Below are 20,912 nucleotides of genomic sequence, written 5' to 3'. Positions count from 1 at the left end.
TCTCACCGGGAGGAGGGTGGAGGAGGTCTTGCTGGTGGAGATCCCGCCCGACAGTAGCCTCCTGCTTACTGCCGAGCTCGATCTTTTACGGGGCAGGTGTTGATGAAATGTCCAGTTCCGCCGCAGTAAAGGCACAAGCCCCGGGATCTCCGTCGTTCTCTCTCCTCCCGGGAGAGCCGAGCTCTACCCACCTGCATGGGCTCGTGATCGAAGGTTGGACTGACCGTATCGCTGCCACTGGCTCGAAGTGCTGGAAAGGCCTCTGGAACCAAGGTCCTGCGGGAATGTTGTTCCACTCGCTGCAGTCGAGCATCCACCCGCAGGGCCAACTCGATAAGTCCATTAAGATCCTTAGGGAGATCCAGGGCGTAAATTTCTCCCTGGATACGGTCAGCCAGCCCATGCAGGAATCTATCCCACTGCGCCTCCTCGTTCCAGTTACACTCCGCGGCGAGGGTGCGGAACTCGATCGAGTAGTCGGTAACCGATAGGTCTCCCTGGCGAAGATCAGCTAGTTGACGTGCAGCTTCTCTTCCGGCCACCGCTCGATCAAACACCCTCCTCATCTCAGCCGCGAGTGACTGGAACGAGGAACAGCATGGATCCTTATTTTCCCACACCGCCGTCCCCCACTGTGATGCACGTCCAGACAGTAGAGTGAGAACCAGAGCCACCTTGGCTTCCTCTGAAGCGAAAGTCTGCGGTTGCAGATCAAAAAACAGGGAACACTTGGTTAGAAATGCTCTACACAGTTGTGGTTCACCATTGTACCTCTCAGGTGCAGGTAATCTAGGCTCCGGTGGATGGTTAATCTGCGGCGGCGGGGGTGGCGTTGGCGGTGTGGGCGGCGCAGTGGGAGGCGTAAGATCTTGAATACGCTGGGTGAGCTCGGACACCTGCGCTACCAAGGCTTGAACCGCGCGTCCAGTCAGGTTCAAGTTCTCCTCCTGCTGGTCCATCCTCGTAGCGCTCCTGGACAGGAATTCAGCCAGGTCAGAGTCTCTTGCTGCATCCATGGGGTCAGATCGTTCTGTCACGTAAAATAAGGACAGAAGATGCAAATGCAAGAATAAGGTTTATTGAATGAACACGTAGTCAGAGATATAAAGCACACAGTAGATGGTCCCTGGTAGCGCAGGATGGCAGATGGGCAACCCGGATCCCGTGGTGTAAACAGGTGAGAAGATATCCTTGAAGACGATGACAGGAACACCAAACGAGTCCGCAGAGTGAAGAGACGAAACAGGATCCACAGAAGACGACAGGCAGAACGAACTCGACAGGAACACCACACCGGGAATCAGGAACACCAAACGAAGACTCACTACACAAGGGAAAATCCCACAACGATCTGACAAACACAAGACGAAAGACCATGAGCTTAAATAGAGATCGCTGATCAGAATCAGCTGGCGCTGATGACAATCAGCGGCTGATCAGCGACCACGCCCACACACACACACACACACAACACAAACACAGCGCGAGAAGGAGTCAGTGAATTCATGAACCGTGACAATTTATTTAGAAAATGTATTTTCTATGGGCATATATACGGCTGAAACAGGTAGCCTAGTGCATCATCCCACATTTTTCAACATCAACATTTTAATAGAATTATAGTCAAATAATGTTTTTTTTGAGGAGCTGGGGTAGTGCACTATATAGGCCCCTGTGGCGCGCCCTAAGCTTTTGTCCTTAATGGCATTTTTTTTCCTTACATTACTTTTACTTTTATACTTTAAGTAGTTTTTAAACCAGTACTTTTATACTTTTACTTGAGTAAAAAGCTTGAGTTGATACTTCAACTTCTACAGAAGTCTTTTTAAACCCTAGTATCTATACTTCTCCTTGAGTAATGAATGTGAATACTTTTGACACCTCTGATTATCATACACTAACAGTATTTCTTTAACAGCATTTATCTGAATTATTTTTTTTATATACGGTACCTGTTGCACTTGTCGATCATTGTGTAGATGTGAAACGTGTCTTTACTCTGCTGGTCCCACTGCTTTGTGAGTTTGTTGGTCTGTAGAGAACTGTTTTTGCAGCATCATCATGTTGTAGAGAACAGGGACAAATACATTCCATTTCTTCAATGAACAAGATCCAACAAGTTGATCCCAAAAATGTAAACTTGCGCAACATTTTCACAGCAAAGACAAATGGAGCCTCAAGTATCTTTACATTTCTGCAGTGAGAGACTTTATAAAGAGAATTTTACTGAGAAAATGTTGAGTAAATTTCACCACCATTTCATTCATGCTTGAGAAAAAGAAATATGACTGTTTGACTTAGTGAGAAATGTTCAGAATAAAACTGACTTTGAAGTACACATGCATTTTTTTAATAATCGACTTTTCACATCAGCTTTATCTCTATGATGTTGGTGAAGTGAATATAACTGACTTTATCTGTGTCTTTATCTGTAAAAGAGCACCAGTCAGTGTTAAAATGCTTAACTTAAGAATTGCAAGCTGCAAGAATTGCTTAGATTTCCACATACCTGCACTCCCTGCCGTAAGCGAAAGTATGGGACTGTTCGTTTTATTTAAGGGGCCACCGGAGGAGTTTTGAGATCTGTAGTCAAAAAATACATGACCCTCCCTTCGCCAGCAACAGATTTTTCTATGACCCTCCAAAATGATTGTGAAAAAAGGCATGACCCTCCCCGATAATATATTGATTATAATATAATTGATCATTTATTGCGCTTGGCAAAGATGTTCAGATAGCCATTGTTTTTTTTACAACCATAAACTCCTGCTTTCTCATATTACTAGGGCTGTAATGATAGACCAAACCTATGATTTGGTTCGTATCACGATTTTTGATTTTAAATCAATAAAGCATCTAATAGATGCCAATAAAGCATCTAAAAGCTGTCACAAAGAACAGCAAAAGTAGTCAAGTCAAGTCAAGTCAACTTTATTTATATAGCGCTTTTTACAATACAGATTGTATCAAAGCAGCTTCACATTGAAAAAATGAAAATAATACAACATAGTTTGTTTCTAGAAGAAAATTGCATCATTGTCTACCCTAATAAGGCAGATCAATAATATCGTTGAATATTAAATGTCCCCAACTAAGCAAGCCAAAGCCAAGGCAACAGCGGCAAGGAACCAAAACTCCATCAGGTGACAGAATGGAGAAAAAAAACCTTGGGAGAACCCAGGCTCAGTCGGGGGCCAGTTCTCCTCTGGTCAACGAGCGAACAGTGTATGATTATGATCCAGGCAGCATTACGGGTCAGAAGTCAGATTGGTCGTGTCGATGAGGCCAGCACTTCAGGGATGCGTCATGGTTGGGTCCACGTGCAGATCCACCATCTGATCTGGATACAGCTGGAGTCCGGCCTGGATCCGGCAGACTGCGGTAAACTTCGGTGTAAGCAGAGAGACTAATATTAACGTAGACCCCATTCTTCTTATGATGTAACGAGTACATCTGGATTTATGGGAAGTGTTCCCGGTTCCGGCTGAACTAATCTATGCAGCCTAACATTGAACTATAGAAGTCCATAATGTATTATGTGAAAGCTAGGTCAAAGAGATGTGTCTTTAGTCTGGCTTTGAACTGACAGAGTGTGTCTGCTTCCCGGACAATGTTAGGAAGACTGTTCCAGAGTTTTGGTGCTAAATAGGAAAAGGATCTACCGCCAGCAGTCGATTTAGATATTCTAGGTATTATCAACTGGCCGGAATTTTGAGATCGTAATAGACGTGACGGACTATAATGCGTTAAGAGCTCGCTCAAGTACTGCGGAGCTAAACCATTTAGTGCTTTGTAAGTGATCAGCAATATTTTAAAATTTATGCGATGTTTAATAGGGAGCCAGTGCAGTTTTGACACACCCGGGCTAATATGGTCATACTTCCTGGTTCTGGTAAGAACTAGGGGTGTAAATCGGACAGTTCATCACGATACGATTCGATATCGATTCTCTCAGCCAGCGATACGATTTTTTTCGATACTTCAAAAAATTCTTCGATACGATTACGATTCGATTCGATTCAAGCCTATATCGATCGATTAATCGATATTTAGATATTATGCGCCACTTTACACAAGTTACACAACCAGTTTCATTTTTATTAACTCACAAATGCAACCAAAAGATGTATAACATGAATGTTTAATTAAACACTTTGAAAACTGCACCCTCTTTCCAAATTGGGACATTTACAACAACACAACAAAAATAAAAATAAATAATGGATGGGGGATTGATAAAATCAATCAAGCTTATAATGGCAACAGTCAATAAAGCCTTCCAGTCTTTTGTGCCAACATGTGCAATAGTGCAAATAACTGAGGTACTCTAGTTAAATAAACAAATTAAATAAAACAATATAAAAAAATGACAAAAATAACTTTTTAACAGTTAAACAGTTTAACTTATCTGACATTTGATCTTTCACACAACATAAGATCTATGAATCAAACAAGTGCTACAGTGCAGTGGTCTCTTTTGAGAGATTTTTCTTTAAAAAAATCAACTGATCAACATGTTCAGGAGAGAGGACACTGCGTTCTGAATTGGCAATGTCACCTGCAGTGCTAAACACGCGCTCAGATGGTACACTGGTACCAGGAACGCACATGTATGTTTTGGCAAGGTTTGCCAGGAGGGGAAACTCAATTTGATGACTTTTCCACCACTCCAACACCTTACCTCCCAAGTTCAAAGATGCAGTGTCTCTGTACTTAACAACTTCAGCATGGGCCAGCTCTTTAGGGGTCTTGACAGTCTGGCTAGGGTCCACAGTGCAGAATGTGTCACCAAAGAGATCTTCAAAGGGTTTTGACTTCTTGAAAGGAGGAACATGTTCTAAAATTACAACAACAAAAAAAGCATGGCTTAGTTATGTCAGAGAAAATATAATGTGTGCCTCTTACAGCTGTTACTTGATAAATAAAAGCACATATCACATTTTCAGGCTGTTAACAGCAAAAAAGAATAGACAAATGTTTAACTGCATTGTGTACATACATACCTTCTTCAGTGGGTTCAGCCCGGAACACTGTCATCAATTCAGGGTCGTCGTCACCATCATCATCAGACGTTTTGTCAGCAGATGAGTGAGCCATTGCATTCTCAACCTGTGACACTGTGTCATTCTGTAGATTATAACACAGACACACATTCTCACACACATAGCAAATGGAGAGGCAGTGCATTTTAATGAATTTATAAAACATTGCTGAAACTAAAATATTTATACTTACTTTCTGGATCATCAATTCTGCAGCCTCATGGATGAGAAACTGGAAGGTTGCATCTCTTTCCTCTTCACTTAAAAAAGGCAGCTTTTTAAATCTGGGATCCAAGGCAGATGCTCTATATAGCAATTGTCTCACATCCATATATCGACGTTCTAGATCCTCTGCCATTGCCTGCTTCATCTCTGTAATCACACTGGAGTCTTCAGCCGTAACAGTGAAATGTTTCAACAATTTAGCTTGAAGAGGTGCAATGACAGATACAGTTGGCTGCTCTTCCTCGCACATTATGGTGGTGGCAGTTTTCACTGGTGAGAGTAGCTTAACCATATCTTCAGCTACAGTGATGTTAATTTCATTGAGGGTATGCTGCAGGTCATTTGAGAGTTTCCTTAGTTTTTTGTCCAGCAGTGAAGCACACACTGCAGCTTGTTGCTCCAAAAATCGTTCCAGCATATCAAAGGAGCTGTTCCAGCGAGTGATCGCATCTTGTTTAAGCTTGTGTTCTGGAATTCCGAGCAACCTCTGCTTCTCTTTTAAAACAGTGGTACCAATCGTGCTGCGGGTAAAAAATGACACGATTCGTCTCTCTTCCCAAAAGACGTGTTGCACCAGCACATTTCAGGCCTTTCTGTGTTGCCAAGTTAATGGTATGTGCAAAGCATTTAATGTGAGGTGACAGATTTGCCTCTGCTCCAGCTATTGCCATATTGCTGGCATTATCGGTGACCAGTGCAGGATTTTTGTCAAGTATATTCCACTCTTCACAAGCTTCTCTCAAGACTTTACCAAGATTTACCCCGGTGTGTGAGTCATTTAAAACACGTGTCTGCAGAACATAATTCTTCATTTGCCAGTCAGTGTCAATATAATGACAGGTCAAAGTTACATAACCTTCGGTTGTACAGGAGGTCCATCCATCTGTTGTGATTGCGACTCGTTCAGCATCAGTTAGTGCATGCTGTATATTATCTTTCACGTGTCTGTACAGCTTCGGAATGCAGCTTTCACTGAAGTGCTGTCTTGATGGAATGCTATATTTCGGCTCCAGAGTATGTAGTAGGTGACGAAAGCCTTCGTTTTCAACGACACTGTTTGGCCTCATATCCTTGCATATAAAAAAAGCGATCGCGGACATAATGCTAGTTGCTCTTTTGGAGTTGTGGGCTAATGTCGGGGCGAAGAAGTTCTTCATGGGGGGTGACAGAGGCTGTTTTTCGTCAGCCAAATTACTCTCCTCGATTCCATGTTTTCTTTTCAGATGCGCTGACAAGTTTGTGGTGTTTCCCGAATATTTTAGCTCGTACTGGCAACGTGTACACATAACATGGGTTTTATTTACCTGACCATCTTTTTTGGAAAATACAAAATGTTTCCAAACCCACGATTTGCGCCGGACAACAGTGTCAAAATGTTCAGCGTCTGTCTTTTCCATGGTCTTTTCGCTGCTACAGCCGCTTTGTTGCTGTATTTAATTCGCAATCTGACACACACAACTGGCAGGCGCAGCCGCGCAGGCAGTATGGTGAGAAAAACAAAACGCGCGCTTTGGCGGAAATGCGTAAACGGATGTTACGTGAGGACGTGGAGACTGTCAAAATAAAGGTACCTCATATCGATATTTTGCGTCTGGCATCGATGCATCGTATCGTTAGACGTTTAATCGATGCATCGATCCATATCGATGTATCGTTACACCCCTAGTAAGAACTCGAGCTGCTGCATTTTGGACCAGCTGTAGTTTGTTTATTAAGCGTGCAGGGCAACCACCCAGCAGAGCATTACAGTAATCTAGCCTTGAGGTCATGAACGCATGAACTAATTGTTCCGCATTTGTCAATGAGAGCATATGACGTAATTTAGATATATTTTTAAGAGGGAAAAATGCAGTTTTACAGATACTAGACACGTGACTTTCAAATGAAAGATTGGTATCAAAGAGCACACCCAGGTTCCTAACCGACGACGAAGACTTAACAGAGCAGCCATCGAGTGTTAGACAGTATTCTAGGTTATTACGTGAGGAAGTTTTTTGTCCAATAATTAGAATCTCTGTTTTTTCAGAATTTCGTAGTAGGAAATTACTAGTCATCCAATTTTTTATATCAGCTATGCATTCCGTTAATTTTGTGAATTGGTAAGTTTCGTCTGGTTTTGAAGAAATATAGAGCTGAGTATCGTCGGCATAACAGTGAAAGCTAATGCCATGTTTCCTAATGATATCTCCTAATGGTAGCATGTACAGAGTGAACAGCAGCGGTCCTAGTACTGAGCCTTGTGGTACGCCATACTGAACTTGTGATCGATGAGACATCTCATCATTTACTGCTACAAACTGATAACGGTCAGATAAGTGTGATTTAAACCATGCTAGTGCAATTCCACTAATCCCAACATAGTTTTCAAGTCTATTTTAAAGAACGTTGTGGTCGATGGTGTCAAATGCAGCACTAAGATCGAGTAACACTAATAGAGAGACACAACCACGATCGGATGATAAGAGCAAATCATTTGTGACTCTAATGAGAGCCGTCTCGGTACTATGGTACGGTCTAAATCCTGACTGGAAATCCTCCAGATATCATTTCTTTCTAGAAAGGAACACAGTTGTGAGGATACTGCCTTTTCTAATATCTTTGACAGAAAAGGTAGATTCGAGATCGGCCTGTAATTGACTAATTCTGTAGGATCAAGTTGCGGTTTTTTAACAAGAGGTTTAATCATAGCCAGCTTAAAGGTTTTCGGTACATATCCTAATGATAAAGATGAATTAATGATATTAAGAAGAGGATCTATGACCTCTGGAAGCATCTCTTTCAGTAGCTTAGTTGGTATAGGGTCTAACATACATGTTGTTGATTTAGATGATTTGACGAGTTTAGTAAATTCTTCCTCTCCTATAGCAACGAATGAATCAAATTTTTCCTCAGGGAGACTACAATGCACTGCCTGATGCGATACTGTAGTAGACGGTTGCATAGTTATAATTTTCTCCCTGATATTATCAATCTTGTTAGTAAAGAAGTTCATAAAGTCATTACTGCTGTGTTGCTTGGAAACTTCTGGGGTTGAAGATTTATTTTTTGTTAGTTTAGCCACTGTTTCAAATAAACACCTAGGATTATTTTTATTTTCTTCTAATAGGGTTGAAAAATAAGCAGATCTAGCAGCTTTTAAAGCCTCTCTGTAAGCAATAGAGCTCTCCTTCCATGAAATGCGAAATACCTCTAGTTTTGTTTTCTTCCAGTTGCGCTCCATTTTTCTGGCTGCTCTCTTAAGGGCCCGAGTGTGCTCGTTGTACCACGGCGTTGGACTATTTTCTTTAATCTTCTTTAAGCGCAACGGAGCAACTGTGTCTAAAGTGCTGGAAAAGAGAGAGTTAAACGTTTCTGTTGTAATATCTAGTTCTTCTAAGCTATCTGAGATGCTGAGATGATGAAACTGATCAGGAAGATTATTAATAAAGCAATCTTTAGTAGCAGAAGTGATAGGTCGAACATATTTGAAACACGGAGTCGGCTTTGCAGCCTTGGCTAAATGCAAATTACACGAGACTAGATAATGATCTGAGATGTCATCGCTCTGCTGCAGAATTTCAACGGCATCAACATCTATTCCGTGTGATAATATTAGATCTAGAGTATGATTACGACGATGAGTAGGTCCTGACACGTGTTGTCTAACTCCAATAGAGTTCAGAATGTCTTTAAATGCCAGCGCCAATGCGTCTTTTTTGTTATCCACATGTATATTAAAATCACCAACAATTATGACTTTATCTGCAGCAAGTACTAACTCTGATAGAAAATCAGCAAATTCTTTGATAAAGTCTGTATGGTGCCCTGGTGGCTTGTATACTGTAGCCAGCACAAATCTCAAACGCGATTTATCATTTACACTAGATAGTGTTACATTTAGCAACAACACTTCAAAAGAATTATATTTAAAACAAGTCTTTGCAGAAATTCTGAAAATATTACTATAAATTACAGCAACTCCTCCCCCTTTGCCCTTCAGACGAGGTTCATGTTTATAACAGTAATCTTGCGGGGTGGACTCATTTAAAGTAATATTCACGAGTTCACACTTACAAATAAGTCAGATAGAATAAATGCATATTTGGCGTGCTGTCCGAGGAGAGGGCTCCGGGCTCGGTATTTGGCCCGAACCCAGAGTACTCCCCCCGTATTCCTGGCTGTGAAAGAACAAGCCAAGAGTGAGGAGTCGGGGTGGTGGAGGGATGCTGAAAACTGTCAAGGAAGTTAGATGAGTTGACAGAGTGAATATATATATGCTTCCTCTCATGCTGATAGGGTAGACATGGTAATTGTTTGATGAGTTGATTGATTGATTGCTTGATTATTTGAACGTGCTCCTCCCGAACTTTGTTAATAAAACATCATTAATTGTCTGGTTTTAGCCAGGTTTCTGTCAAACACAGCACATCTAGATTATAGTTAGTAATCATATCATTAACAATGAGTGCTTTTGAAGTAAGGGATCGAATATTCAGCAACCCAAGCTTTATCATTTGTTCATTCGTATTATGTCTGTTTTTTATTTGTTGAACATCAATTAAATGTTTACCCTTGAATGGGTTTAGGAGTTTTTTGTATGTCCTAATTCGGGGAACAGACACAGTCTCTATATGATGATAGCTAGGTGAAAGAGGCTCTATGTGATGGGATTTATCTGACCTTGGTGACGCGAGGCCGCTAGCAGACGGTCGGTTTAGCCAGTGTGTCTGCTTCCTGACCTGAGCCCCAGATTGTCATGTTTGAGCTCTAAGACTATGAGCCATATTACTAGAGAGAAGAGCAGCACCATCCCAGGAGGGATGAATACCATCTCTTTTCAACAGGTCAGGTCTGCCCCAAAAACTTTTCCAATTGTCTATGAATTCTATATTATTAAGTGGACACCACTTAGACAGCCAGTAATGATTATGAATATGTCAAATATAGCAAGGAGATATTTTAATTGTTTATTAATAAACAAGTGTTTTCTGTGTCGACTGCAAAGATGAAAAACGACGCTGACTCGCGATCTTTGCAGTAGTGAACGCGCCAGAGAGAAATGCACATTTCATACGGATTAAGCAGAGAGCAGTCTGTTTTCTTTCATTTTGAATTGTTCTGTTTAAACACATACCAAGACAGATGCCTCTCATCAATAACATGAGAGGTGGTTTGGTTTTTGTTTTTGTTTTTCAACCACGTCTCCTTTCTGGCCTCAAATTTCTGGAGTTTTTTTTGCCAGTCTTTGCTTTCTTGGCTGTACTGATTGGCAATTTTTGCAGGTCTTGGTGGCCACACCAATAGCTGCTTTGCAACTCACACAGGTTGTTATTGTTGACCCTCTTGGCATCTTAAAACTAGAATATAAAACAATCAACATTTAATAAAAACCAAAGTGACAAAGGCACTGCATTATTTAAGTATTGCAAATGTTTGTAATTTGGCCTACTTCAGTATTATCAGTAGTGTCAGACAACACTTCATGTGTGTTTCATATTTTCACACGCGATACAGCACGAGATATCGTTAATATCGATATAGTTTATTTTGCGTTTAAATGACTATACATTTCTGCCCTTGAGCCGCCAGACCTGTGTGTCAGCTGTTGCAGTGCATTGTGGGATTTGTAGTATGGTGGGAGTGCGATTTACCGCGGGCCATTAATGATAGACATATGAAATTATCCGACCACGGAAAAAATATTGATGTATGACTTTTATGGAACAATAACCCATACTCCATAGTTGATTTCTGTTTTTATCTAGGTATTGGAGTCAATAAAGTTTTCAACGTACATAATTCTGACCTCGGTTAGCACATTGCTGCCAACTGCAGCTAACGTTAAATGCGGTGGCTAATAATAATGCTGGATAAACCCCTATGTCTTTAGATACATTCCAATAAATTAATGATGATAAATAATTAATGAATGATGGCTTAGACAGCGCTAACTAACTTTATTATTCAGGTTCCGTAAGCATATGTTCATATCAGTACGTGTATTCATTACCTACCTTTGAGGTTGTACAGTATGATGGTGGCGGAGAGAGCGGACTGTTTTGACCTCACTTGCTGTGTTTTGTTTAATATTGAAGTGGAGAGTAAAGCTGACTTGACGCATCTCCGTCTCTTGTCTCCTCACTTATTGCACTTCACATTGGTGACCCCTACGCGAGTTTGATACGGCTGAATTATGTCACACAATGACGGTGGTGAAAATGCGGCTGCCGCGGCGCGGCTAATGTCGGCGCTATCTACGCGGCCACTATCAAGTTACCGGACTTTTGGCAGCACAATCCACGGCCGTGGTTTCAACACATCGAGGCCCAGTTCCAGCTGAGAGGAATAACACAGGACGTTACAAAGTATTTCCACGTGGTAGCGGCCTTAGATGCCTCGACGACAGCCAGGGCTATGGCGCAGTTAGAGGCTCCGCCGGCCAACGGCAAGTACGACGCGCCCAAAACGTTCCTGTTGAACCTCTTTGAACTGTCGGAGCTGGAAAAGGCAGACCGCCTGCTGTCCCTAAACGGCCTTGGCGACAGCAAGCCGTCCGAGTTAATGGAAAAGATGCTGGCTGTGCTGGGCGCGGCGGATCCTGCGTTCCTCTTCACCCACATTTTTCTGAGGCAGCTTCCAGCACCCGTACGCACCGCACTAGCCAGTTCCCCCCTCCCTTCCTCCAGAGATTACCGGGCATTGGCTGTGGAGGCAGACAGGATTTTCCTTGCCAACCGGCAGCAGTTTGTCCATGCGCTGCTGCCCCCCCCCAGCGCATGTCTGCCCTGCTTCCACAAACAGAGGACGACCTGGACACCGCAGCTGCTGTGACGGCCCGCCGATAGCGTGAGGAAGGGTGGTGTTATTACCATTCCAGGTTTGGGGCCAAGGCCAAGCAGTGTCGCCAGCCTTGCAGTTTTGGATCCCAGGGAAAAGCCAGGGCTCATTAGCAGCTATGGGCGCTGGCCGTGACTGCAAGCTGTTATTCATCACTGACTCCTTGTCCGGCCGGCAGCTGCTGGTCGATTCTGGGGCTCAGCGCAGCATCCTGCCGGCGAAGCCTGTGGACACCATAGCTGGCGGGCAGGGTCCCCCGATGGACGCCGCCAACGGCACGCCCATTCGTACCTATGGCACAAGGTATGTGGAAGTAGGTTTTGGCGGGCGGCGTTTCGGCTGGGATTTCGTCATGGCCGCCGTGTCTACGCCGCTCCTGGGGGCGGATTTCCTCTGCGCTTATAGACTGTTGGTGGATGTTACAAACTGCTGCCTGATTGACGACCTCTCTTTTGCTTCGTACCCCTGCACGCTGGGAGGGATGGGGGTGCTTTGTCTGTCGAACACGCTTGCCACCGGAGACCTGTATCAACGCCTGCTTGCTGAGTTCCCTGACATCACCACGCCCACATTTTCATCGGCGGTGGCTAAGCATGGCGTGGAGCACTACATCACCACGTTTGGCCCCCCAGTCTATGCACGAGCTCGGCGCCTCGACTCTGCCAAGCTGGCGATCGCCAGGGAGGAGTTCACTACCATGGAGCACCTCGGCATTGTTCGCCGCTCCAACAGCCCGTGGGCTTCCCCCCTGCACATGGTGACCAAGGCTGATGGAGGTTGGCGTCCCTGCAGTGATTTCCGTCGCCTAAACAATGCCACCACCCCTGACCAGTACCCAGTGCCACACATACAGGACTTCTCGCCGCCGTCTCGCGTCGCCGACTGCCTCTCCCGGGCGGTCACTGGTTCCGTCCACTTGGGCCTCGATTATGCAGCTATGGCTGAGGATCAGACCACGGACTCTGAGGTGCAAGCCTACAGGACGGCCCCCACTGCTTTGCTCATGGAAGATGTAGATTTTGATACGGCCAACACTACACTCCTCTGCGACGTCTCCACTGGCCAACCACGCCCTATGGTTCCCGCTGGCTGGAGGCATAAGGTTTTTGACGCCATCCACGGCCTTTCCCACCCGGGGGTGAAGGCATCTACCAGGCTGGTGGGGGCCAAGTTTGTCTGGCCGGGCCTGCGGAGGGACGTCAGGACCTGGGCTGCTGCCTGTGTGGCGTGCCAGCGCGCAAAGGTGACTCGTCGTACCAAGGCCCCTTTGGCACCCTTTAAAGTGCCAGAGAGGCGTTTTGATCATGTGAATGTGGACCTGGTGGGCCCACTTCCCCCCTCCTGTGGTTACACCTACCTCCTCACCATGGTGGATAGGACCACCAGGTGGCCAGAAGTAGTTCCCCTGTCCTCCACTACATCAGCTGAAGTGGCCCGGGCGTTCATTATGGCTTGGGTGGCCCGTTTCGACACACCGTCCGACCTTTCCTCGGACAGAGGTCCGCAGTTCACATCGGAGCTTTGGACTGCGGTCGCTGAGGTCCTGGGGGTGAAGGTCCACCGTACCACAGCCTATAACCCACAGAGCAACAGACTTTGCGAGCGGTTCCATCGGGACATGAAAGCCGCACTCAGGGCCAGCCTTACGGGCAGCGACTGGGCTGACCGCCTCCCATGGGTTATGCTTGGCGTTCGCTCCGCCCCCAAGGAAGATCTTCAAGCCTCGTCAGCCGAGCTGGTGTATGGCCAGCCTTTGCGCGTCCCGGGGGAGTTTCTTCCAGATGCCACGGCCCCGTGGTCAGTTGCCTCCCATCGCGCTGTGTCTCGGGACATTGCCGACGCTTTTGTTCCCATTACAACGTCTCACCATGGCCTCCCCCAGTCCTATGTGCCCAAGGATTTACTGTCAGCCAAGTATGTCTTCATCCGCCACGATGGCCATCGTACTCCGTTGCAGCCCCCCTACGATGGGCCCTTCCGTGTCCTGGTGGGAGGGTCTAAGAACTTTGTTGTGGATATGGGGGGCAGACCGGAGCGGGTGGCTATAGACCGTCTTAAGCCTGCTCATGTGGATATTGGTGAAATGCTTCAGCTTGTTGTGTTCGGGGTCGTCATCAGTAAGCCATAAATAACTAGGTCCTGCATAAACAACGAGTCCTGCATGTCACCAGAGAGAAGTTTTTGTTTTCGCTCAATTTTTTTTTTAATAAACTAAACAGTTCATTTAAAAATAATTTTCATTTAACACCGTTGTATTAGCTTTCTCATTCAAACACAATGCATTGCGTTAAACTGACTTGAAACAGTTGCGTTTGGCTTAACTCAATATTTTCATGGTGAAAGAACATGTTTCAGTTAAGTAGACCAGAAATAACATTTATTGCTAGCTCAATTTACTTAAGTAAATGGAGTTAATTCAACACGATTCTTTTCAACGGTTTTACTTAATCCATTTGAGTTGAGATTACATAAATGAGTTTAGTTGTGTTAAAATAGCAATATAGACGGTTTCAACGGCAACAACATAAACAAACGTTACTGCGCATGCGCGCTTTTGTGGCCCAAACTTAACTTCCGGTAGAATCAATAACAACAGAGTTCATCTGTAGAAAGTAACAAGCAAATTACATTAGCAAGTATGTCTAGCCAGTATTATTTGGGACTACCAATAGAAGAAAAGAGCCGTTACTTGGCCAAACTTAAATGTGACAACGTTACACTACCAGATCCGTTCAACAAAATTTTGAGGCAAACATTATTTTCTACAGACCTGTCTGATTTACCGGAGGTCAGTCAGGTAAATATTTTTGAATACTTAGTCGAGAAGGAATGTGTGTACACCAGGGAGGCGTTCAAGGCATATCGCAGCTTGGATGCCTATAACTATTTTCATTCCGGAAAAGTAAAAAAAATTCTAACACACGCGGATGGAAATACCTGTGTCGTTTACGGGGAAATCGAGGCGGGTCAGACGCTTTCAAAGAGCTACTCCGCCTGGATCATTGCGAAGAAGTCCGGCGAAATCCAGAGTGGGCATTGCAACTGCATGGCAGGGTAAGTATGGCTGGCTAGCTAACATTACATTTTACAATAGCATTTAGGTACACTTTTTCAATACTTGCATTTATCCCGTTGATAAAAAGTCTATCTGTATCTATACAGCAATGGAGAGGTGTGTAGCCATGTGGGTACAATTTTGGTTGCTGCGGAGCAGTGTGTTCAGGATGGACTCCAGAGTGGCCCATCTGTCACTTCAAAACCAAGTGTTTGGTCACGGGTGACTAAAAAGGGGAGCATTTTAACAATTATTATATTTAATAACCATATCCTAGTATACTAATTCCTGTTATCCTATTTCAAATATCAGTGTACAATTGGTGGTATTTTGTACAACAATTTTCCTTAATTATTTGTATTATCATGTACAGTACAGGCCAAAAGTTTGGACACATTACTATTTTTAATGTTTTTGAAAGAAGTTTCTTCTGCTCGTCAAGCCTGCACTTATTTGATAAAAAATACAGAAAAAAAAGTATTACAGGTTATGAAAAAATATTAAGCAGCAGAACTGTTTCCAACTTTGATAATGATTCATCATATAAGAATGATTTCTAAAGGATCATGTGATTGACTGGAGTAATGATCCTGAAAATTCAGCTTTGCATCAGAGAAATAAATGATCATTTAAAGTATAATAAATTGAAAACCAATTATTTTAAATTGTAATACTTTATCACAATATTACATTTTTTTTCTGTACTTTTGATCAAATAAATGCAGGCTTGATGAGCAGAAGAAACTTCTTTCAAAAACATTAAAAATAGTAATGTGTCCAAACTTTTGACCTGTACTGTATATTTATGTATAATGTACATTTCAAATATCCTTTCAGGCTGATCCACAACCAGTAGCTCAGTGTGATTTCTTGAAACCTGGCAAGAAGATCAAGCTACAAGCTCCCCTCTGCCTTCCCCCACTAAATCCAGATGGGTCACCAAAAAAGCTTTTTAAAGCCCTGAAAGTAAGTTATAGTTCATATATCTCTAACAAATCAGCTAGTCTAATGTAAAAGATTCAGTACTATATATATATATATATATATATATATATATATATATATATATATATATATATATATATATATATATATATATGGCAGTGTAGGTAAGATCTTTTCACCATTTATTTTAGGAAGTTGTGCCAGGCTGTGCTCTCTTTTCCGTCATGTGTGACAGCAGTGAGACAGACACAGCCTCCGAGTCAGGTAGTCAGGATTTCACCAGCAGTCAGGGAGAACAGGATGCTCAGGGAGAGGAACTCAACGTGTTCAGCAGCTTAGCTCAGCCCCACAGTGAGCATGATAGTGCTCTGAGCTGTCCAAAGTGCACAGCATTTTATGATGCCTTCATTAAACTGAACCCAGATCAAGTGGTGGAACTAGAGAGAAACACTAGAAAACAGAGCATAGAACCACTCTGGCATGATGCGCGCAAGCTACGCATAACAGCAAGCACAGCCAGCAAGGTGCCTCAGCGTGAGACAACTGACCCAGCTAAGTTTCTCACTGAACACCTCTACCCAAAGTTCCAGGGGAATGTGGCCACAAGGTATGGGAAGGAAAGCGAGGGTCTTGCTAAGGATCAGATTAGGGAGAGGGGCTGCATAGTGGTGGACAAAGGGTTGGTGGTGTGTGCAGGAGACCCATGGCTTGCAGCAAGCCCTGATGGTATCATTGATGACAAGCTGCTAGAGGTAAAATGCCCTATCACACTCAGTGCTTGCTCATCCCTTAATGATGCACTCACTGGCACAAACCAAGACATCAGAGTGGAGGGTGGGCAGTACGTTGTGAACCCTAAAGGCCCCAGAGGTTACTACAGGCAGATACAGTTAGGGATGCACTGTCTCGGGCTGAAAACATCCTGTCTGGTTATTTGGACCCCAGCACAGCACCTGGAACTTGATGTGCCTCATGACAATGCTTTTGTCTCCACATATATGCAAAGGCTACGTAGCTTTTACTTCAAACACATGCTGCCAAAAGTTGTGGATGAATTTGTAGAGGGAAGACTGCAGTTGAGTGACAGCTACATGAAAATTGTCTCAAAAGCAGCTCAATAGTGCTGATTTGAAATCAGTTTTTACAAGAAAAAGAGGGTTTTTTTTTCCTTAAAGCATAGGTTGTTCCTGCCCTTTTTCACTTTTTACATCAAATACATAAATACATTAAAAACGGAAATTGTAGTCTATAGTACTTTATTCATCAGTCAATAAATCAGTTAATCAATAAGTCAGTTAATCAATAGTTGGTAGTGAATATATCATTTCATTTTATAGTTACAATCCATTTGAAACATTGTGATACAAGTTCAACACTACAAATATGATAATGCAATGCATGTGTTTGGTATTTTAATATATTTAATAATAAAAAAATGTAATCCTGTAGGTAAAAGTATCAAATTAAAGGGTTTGTTCATCCAAAAATGAAAATTCTGTCATTCATTTCTCTACCTCATTTCGTTCCAAACCTGTAAGACCTTCGTTCATCTTCAGAACACAAATGAAGATATTTTTGATGAAATCCGAGAGCTTTCTGTTCCTCCATTGACAGCCTAAGTAATTAAAAATAGCTTAATTTGTGTTCCGAAGATGAACAAAGGTCTTGCAGGTTTGGAACGACATGAGGGTCTTTAGGTGAACTATCCCTTTAAGTTGTGGTTAAGTCCTGCTTTATTTTGGTACAAGTGGTTTCCCCAGATTTGAAAGTGCTGCACAAACAATTAATATTTTATCTATTGTGCAAAGACTGTTATCATTTCTCCGTTTGACCATACTGACTGGCAGGGTGTTCCGCAGAATTCTGAATGACTTCAGTTTTCCTATGGCCCTTTCCACGTGGATTCTCACTCGGGACATTTTTCTAGAGTGTGTCACCTCTAATCCTGTCAATTGTTTTCTTCCCTTTGTAGATGCTGGTACATGAAGACGAACACATTTGGTGGCAAAATATTCGGGAAAATTGAAGCCTCGATCAGCCATTACATGGTCTCCTTGTTCAAGAAGGTCAATTAACCCTGAATTTTTTGTTATAACCTTGTCACTAGCACGGCCACCCCAGACTTTTGATAAAAATGTAAAAGCTCCTGTTGGACTAATACCAACAAGGAACTTCACAGTATTATGTGATTTGTAGTGGGAGTATGTGACTGCCCGTGTTTGCAAACTAGTTGGCCTCTCAATGAACACTTCAGTACAGTCTATTATACATCTAACTTGTTGGAAACCTGTAGTCTTGAAGAGGGTGGGGAGATTTCTTCTGATGTCTTTCCTGGATGGCCACCGGACAAGGCATTGTAACTCTTTAGCCATCACATCGAGCCATTCATGAAAGATGTTTGAGACAGTTCCACAACTCACTCTGAAGCGAAAAGCGAGGTCTTGATGAGTTAAGCCTAGACGAAGCTTCATCAGGACCACAAGAAACTGCTCGGGAAGGGTAAGTATGGTTGATGATGCGTTCCATGTTGTTGTCAGGTAAGTGAGGAGGGTGAAAAACACAGAAGCAGATGGTAGACCAGTGTAAAAATGAGTGTGCTTGTCATCATTTAAAATAAAATCAGACGGACTGCCAAACATATGATCTTGTAGTCGTTTTTCTTGAGATTCCAGTTTCTTCTCCAGTAAAGCCATTTTTCTTTTTAATTCAGTGTTTTCATTTTGTAGCTGGTCAATGTCTGCCATTGACAGATCTGTACCCACAGCAGTGCATCCTTCTTCAGGGTCAGCATGGGTGACCTCTAAGGAAGGTGAATCCATAGACTCAACCACAGATGGTCTCCTCTGTCTCCTCTGGTATCGCTCCAACTTCTGTGAACCATCAATGGTGTTTTTATGAGCGAAAATTGATGGAACATGATCTGGATGGCATGGGTCCACTGATGGCGCACCTAAAATAAAGACAGACACAGTTTGTGTTGACAGTATTGCACCTTGCTAGCATAATACATACATGCTTTGCATAATCCATAACTTTTCTGGTTTCATGTGCATTTCTATGATATTGACTAAAACGTATTGATTAAAAAAAATATTAGTAGCCTACTAGTACATTGAAATTAGATCAAAGTCAAATTTATTTCACAATGCACACTGTTTTAAACCAGCTTTACAGATAAAACATATCAGTGATAATGTAGTAAATTCGTCAGTGAAAATGTAGTAAAAGTCCATATAATACTTAATTTAAAGCTTCATCAGAAGAGCTATGCATTATTGTATTTGTTATGTCCCCAGAGAACAAGCCAAAGGTGACTGTTAGTTAAATAATGTAGGTTATTTGTATAGCATTGATGGAAAAACATTGTGGCTTTTATGCTTGATGGATATCAGGTATCATAACACTAGTTTAAATCATAGCTAAAGCGTATCAACTAACATTGAGCTAACGTTACTGTGTAAAATTAATGTATACAATGTTACAGCTACGTGTGTAGTAATCAATTTAGTTAAACACATAACCATTGCAGGCTTGTTACTGGTCAGCTAGCTATTATCTGTTGCTTATCATGAGTTTCTTACCTGTAACGAAGTGAGTGCTACAGATCCTTGAATTCTTGCCTGGTTGCCAAGCCTCTCTTCGCACAGCGGTGATCCAAGCTCGCCGTCTCCCTTCGTTTTTAGGAAACCGAAACATTTTTATTTTCGATAATGTATTTGTTCCAGAGGTCAGGTTGCATCCCACAGCACAACAACCTGAGCCCAACTTCAGTCTACTCATCACCTTCATTTTAATTGCGTTCGTAGTCGGCGCCATAATTATTACCAGAGAATGTCTATTATTACCGATAAACAAACACAGACCGGAAGTTAACTTCGGGCCAACGCGTAACCCTGGCAACGCGCGTGCGTCCGATGAAACCGTCTATAGAAAACTAGGAACAGGATTTCCCCCCTCCCCATCATGCTTTGCAGGACTGGATAGGGGTGTTAAACTTTATTTTATGTGTTTTTTTATCATCATGATAAAAAATTGATGACTTGTTAATGTTTAATGTTCTTTAATGTTTATATTTAAAAGAGTTTCTGATATGTGCGTGTTTTTGGAGGGTACCATTGTGGTGAGGTGTAGACCATGTGCTTGGGTGAGGATGTGCTAACAACAATTAAAGTGGTTTTAATAATAATAAAAACAACTACTTCAGACATACATTGGATGCAACTACACAGAGAGGAAGGGGAGGGCCTGTGCCCCTGCCATGATGGAAACAATCTTCATTCTCAATTTAGCAAACGAGAGCAAACATCTCTACTGCTCAAGGATTCTAAATTCAAGGATCTATGATTTTAACCAGAGATAAAAAGACCTCCTAATTTCACCTATGGCAAGTTCACTTCAACACATGTTTAAAACTACCTTTAAAATACTTGATAATTTAACATCTTATTTCAAACAAAACAAACTATTATACACTATTTATGTTTTATCTATGTAAGTCAGTGTTTTGTTGTGTATTAGATTAAAAAAAAACTCATACTTGATAATTTAACATTTAAAAGAATATGAACTTTATTCACTATTTATGTTTCATCTATTTAAGTCAGTGTTTTGTTGTGTATTAGATTAAAATACTTGATAATTTAACATGTCAAATAATAAGGAACTATTATTCACAATTTTATGTTTATCTAAGTTAGTCAGTGTTTTGTTGTGTATTAGATTAAAATACTCATACTTGATAATTTAACATTTCAAATAATATGAACTTATATTCACTATTAAAGTGCTTATACTTGATAATTTAACATTTCAAATAATATGAACTATTA

At 42.3% G+C, this 20,912-nt stretch overlaps 2 protein-coding genes and 1 long non-coding RNA gene across 3 annotated transcripts; 1 reads left to right on the top strand and 2 right to left on the bottom strand.

Annotated features, from left to right (window-relative positions):
- Positions 1–4,126: 4,126 nt before the first annotated feature.
- Positions 4,127–5,766, bottom strand: LOC308700535 (E3 SUMO-protein ligase ZBED1-like). Its single transcript, XM_081382164.1, has 2 exons — positions 5,004–5,766; positions 4,127–4,837 (listed from the first exon to the last, which is right to left on the bottom strand). Exons 1-2 carry the CDS (start codon positions 5,683–5,685, stop codon positions 4,458–4,460), a joined length of 1,062 nt encoding a protein of 353 aa, XP_081238290.1. The 5' UTR covers positions 5,686–5,766; the 3' UTR covers positions 4,127–4,457.
- Positions 5,767–14,828: 9,062 nt separating this feature from the next.
- Positions 14,829–18,716, top strand: LOC308701152. Its single transcript, XR_014031404.1, has 3 exons — positions 14,829–15,137; positions 15,246–16,104; positions 18,056–18,716. It is a non-coding gene; the product is annotated as an uncharacterized lncRNA (long non-coding RNA).
- Positions 16,701–19,980, bottom strand: LOC308701151 (uncharacterized protein). Its single transcript, XM_081383274.1, has 2 exons — positions 19,665–19,980; positions 16,701–19,033 (listed from the first exon to the last, which is right to left on the bottom strand). Exons 1-2 carry the CDS (start codon positions 19,897–19,899, stop codon positions 17,817–17,819), a joined length of 1,452 nt encoding a protein of 483 aa, XP_081239400.1. The 5' UTR covers positions 19,900–19,980; the 3' UTR covers positions 16,701–17,816.
- Positions 19,981–20,912: the final 932 nt, after the last annotated feature.

Source organism: Scardinius erythrophthalmus, assembly GCF_964197995.2.
Source record: "Scardinius erythrophthalmus genome assembly, chromosome: 13".
NCBI lineage: Eukaryota > Metazoa > Chordata > Actinopteri > Cypriniformes > Leuciscidae > Scardinius > Scardinius erythrophthalmus.
This window is presented reverse-complemented; position numbering and strand designations above follow the sequence as displayed.

Coding starts and splice junctions, on each gene's coding strand:
- LOC308700535 (XM_081382164.1), bottom strand. CDS start 5,685: ATGCTGGAACGATTTTTGGAGCAACAAGCTGCAGTGTGTGCTTCACTG. Junction 4,838..5,003: donor GGCTGAACCCACTGAAGAAG/GTATGTATGTAC, acceptor TTGTAATTTTAG/AACATGTTCCTCCTTTCAAG.
- LOC308701151 (XM_081383274.1), bottom strand. CDS start 19,899: ATGGCGCCGACTACGAACGCAATTAAAATGAAGGTGATGAGTAGACTG. Junction 19,034..19,664: donor TAGCACTCACTTCGTTACAG/GTAAGAAACTCA, acceptor TCTTTATTTTAG/GTGCGCCATCAGTGGACCCA.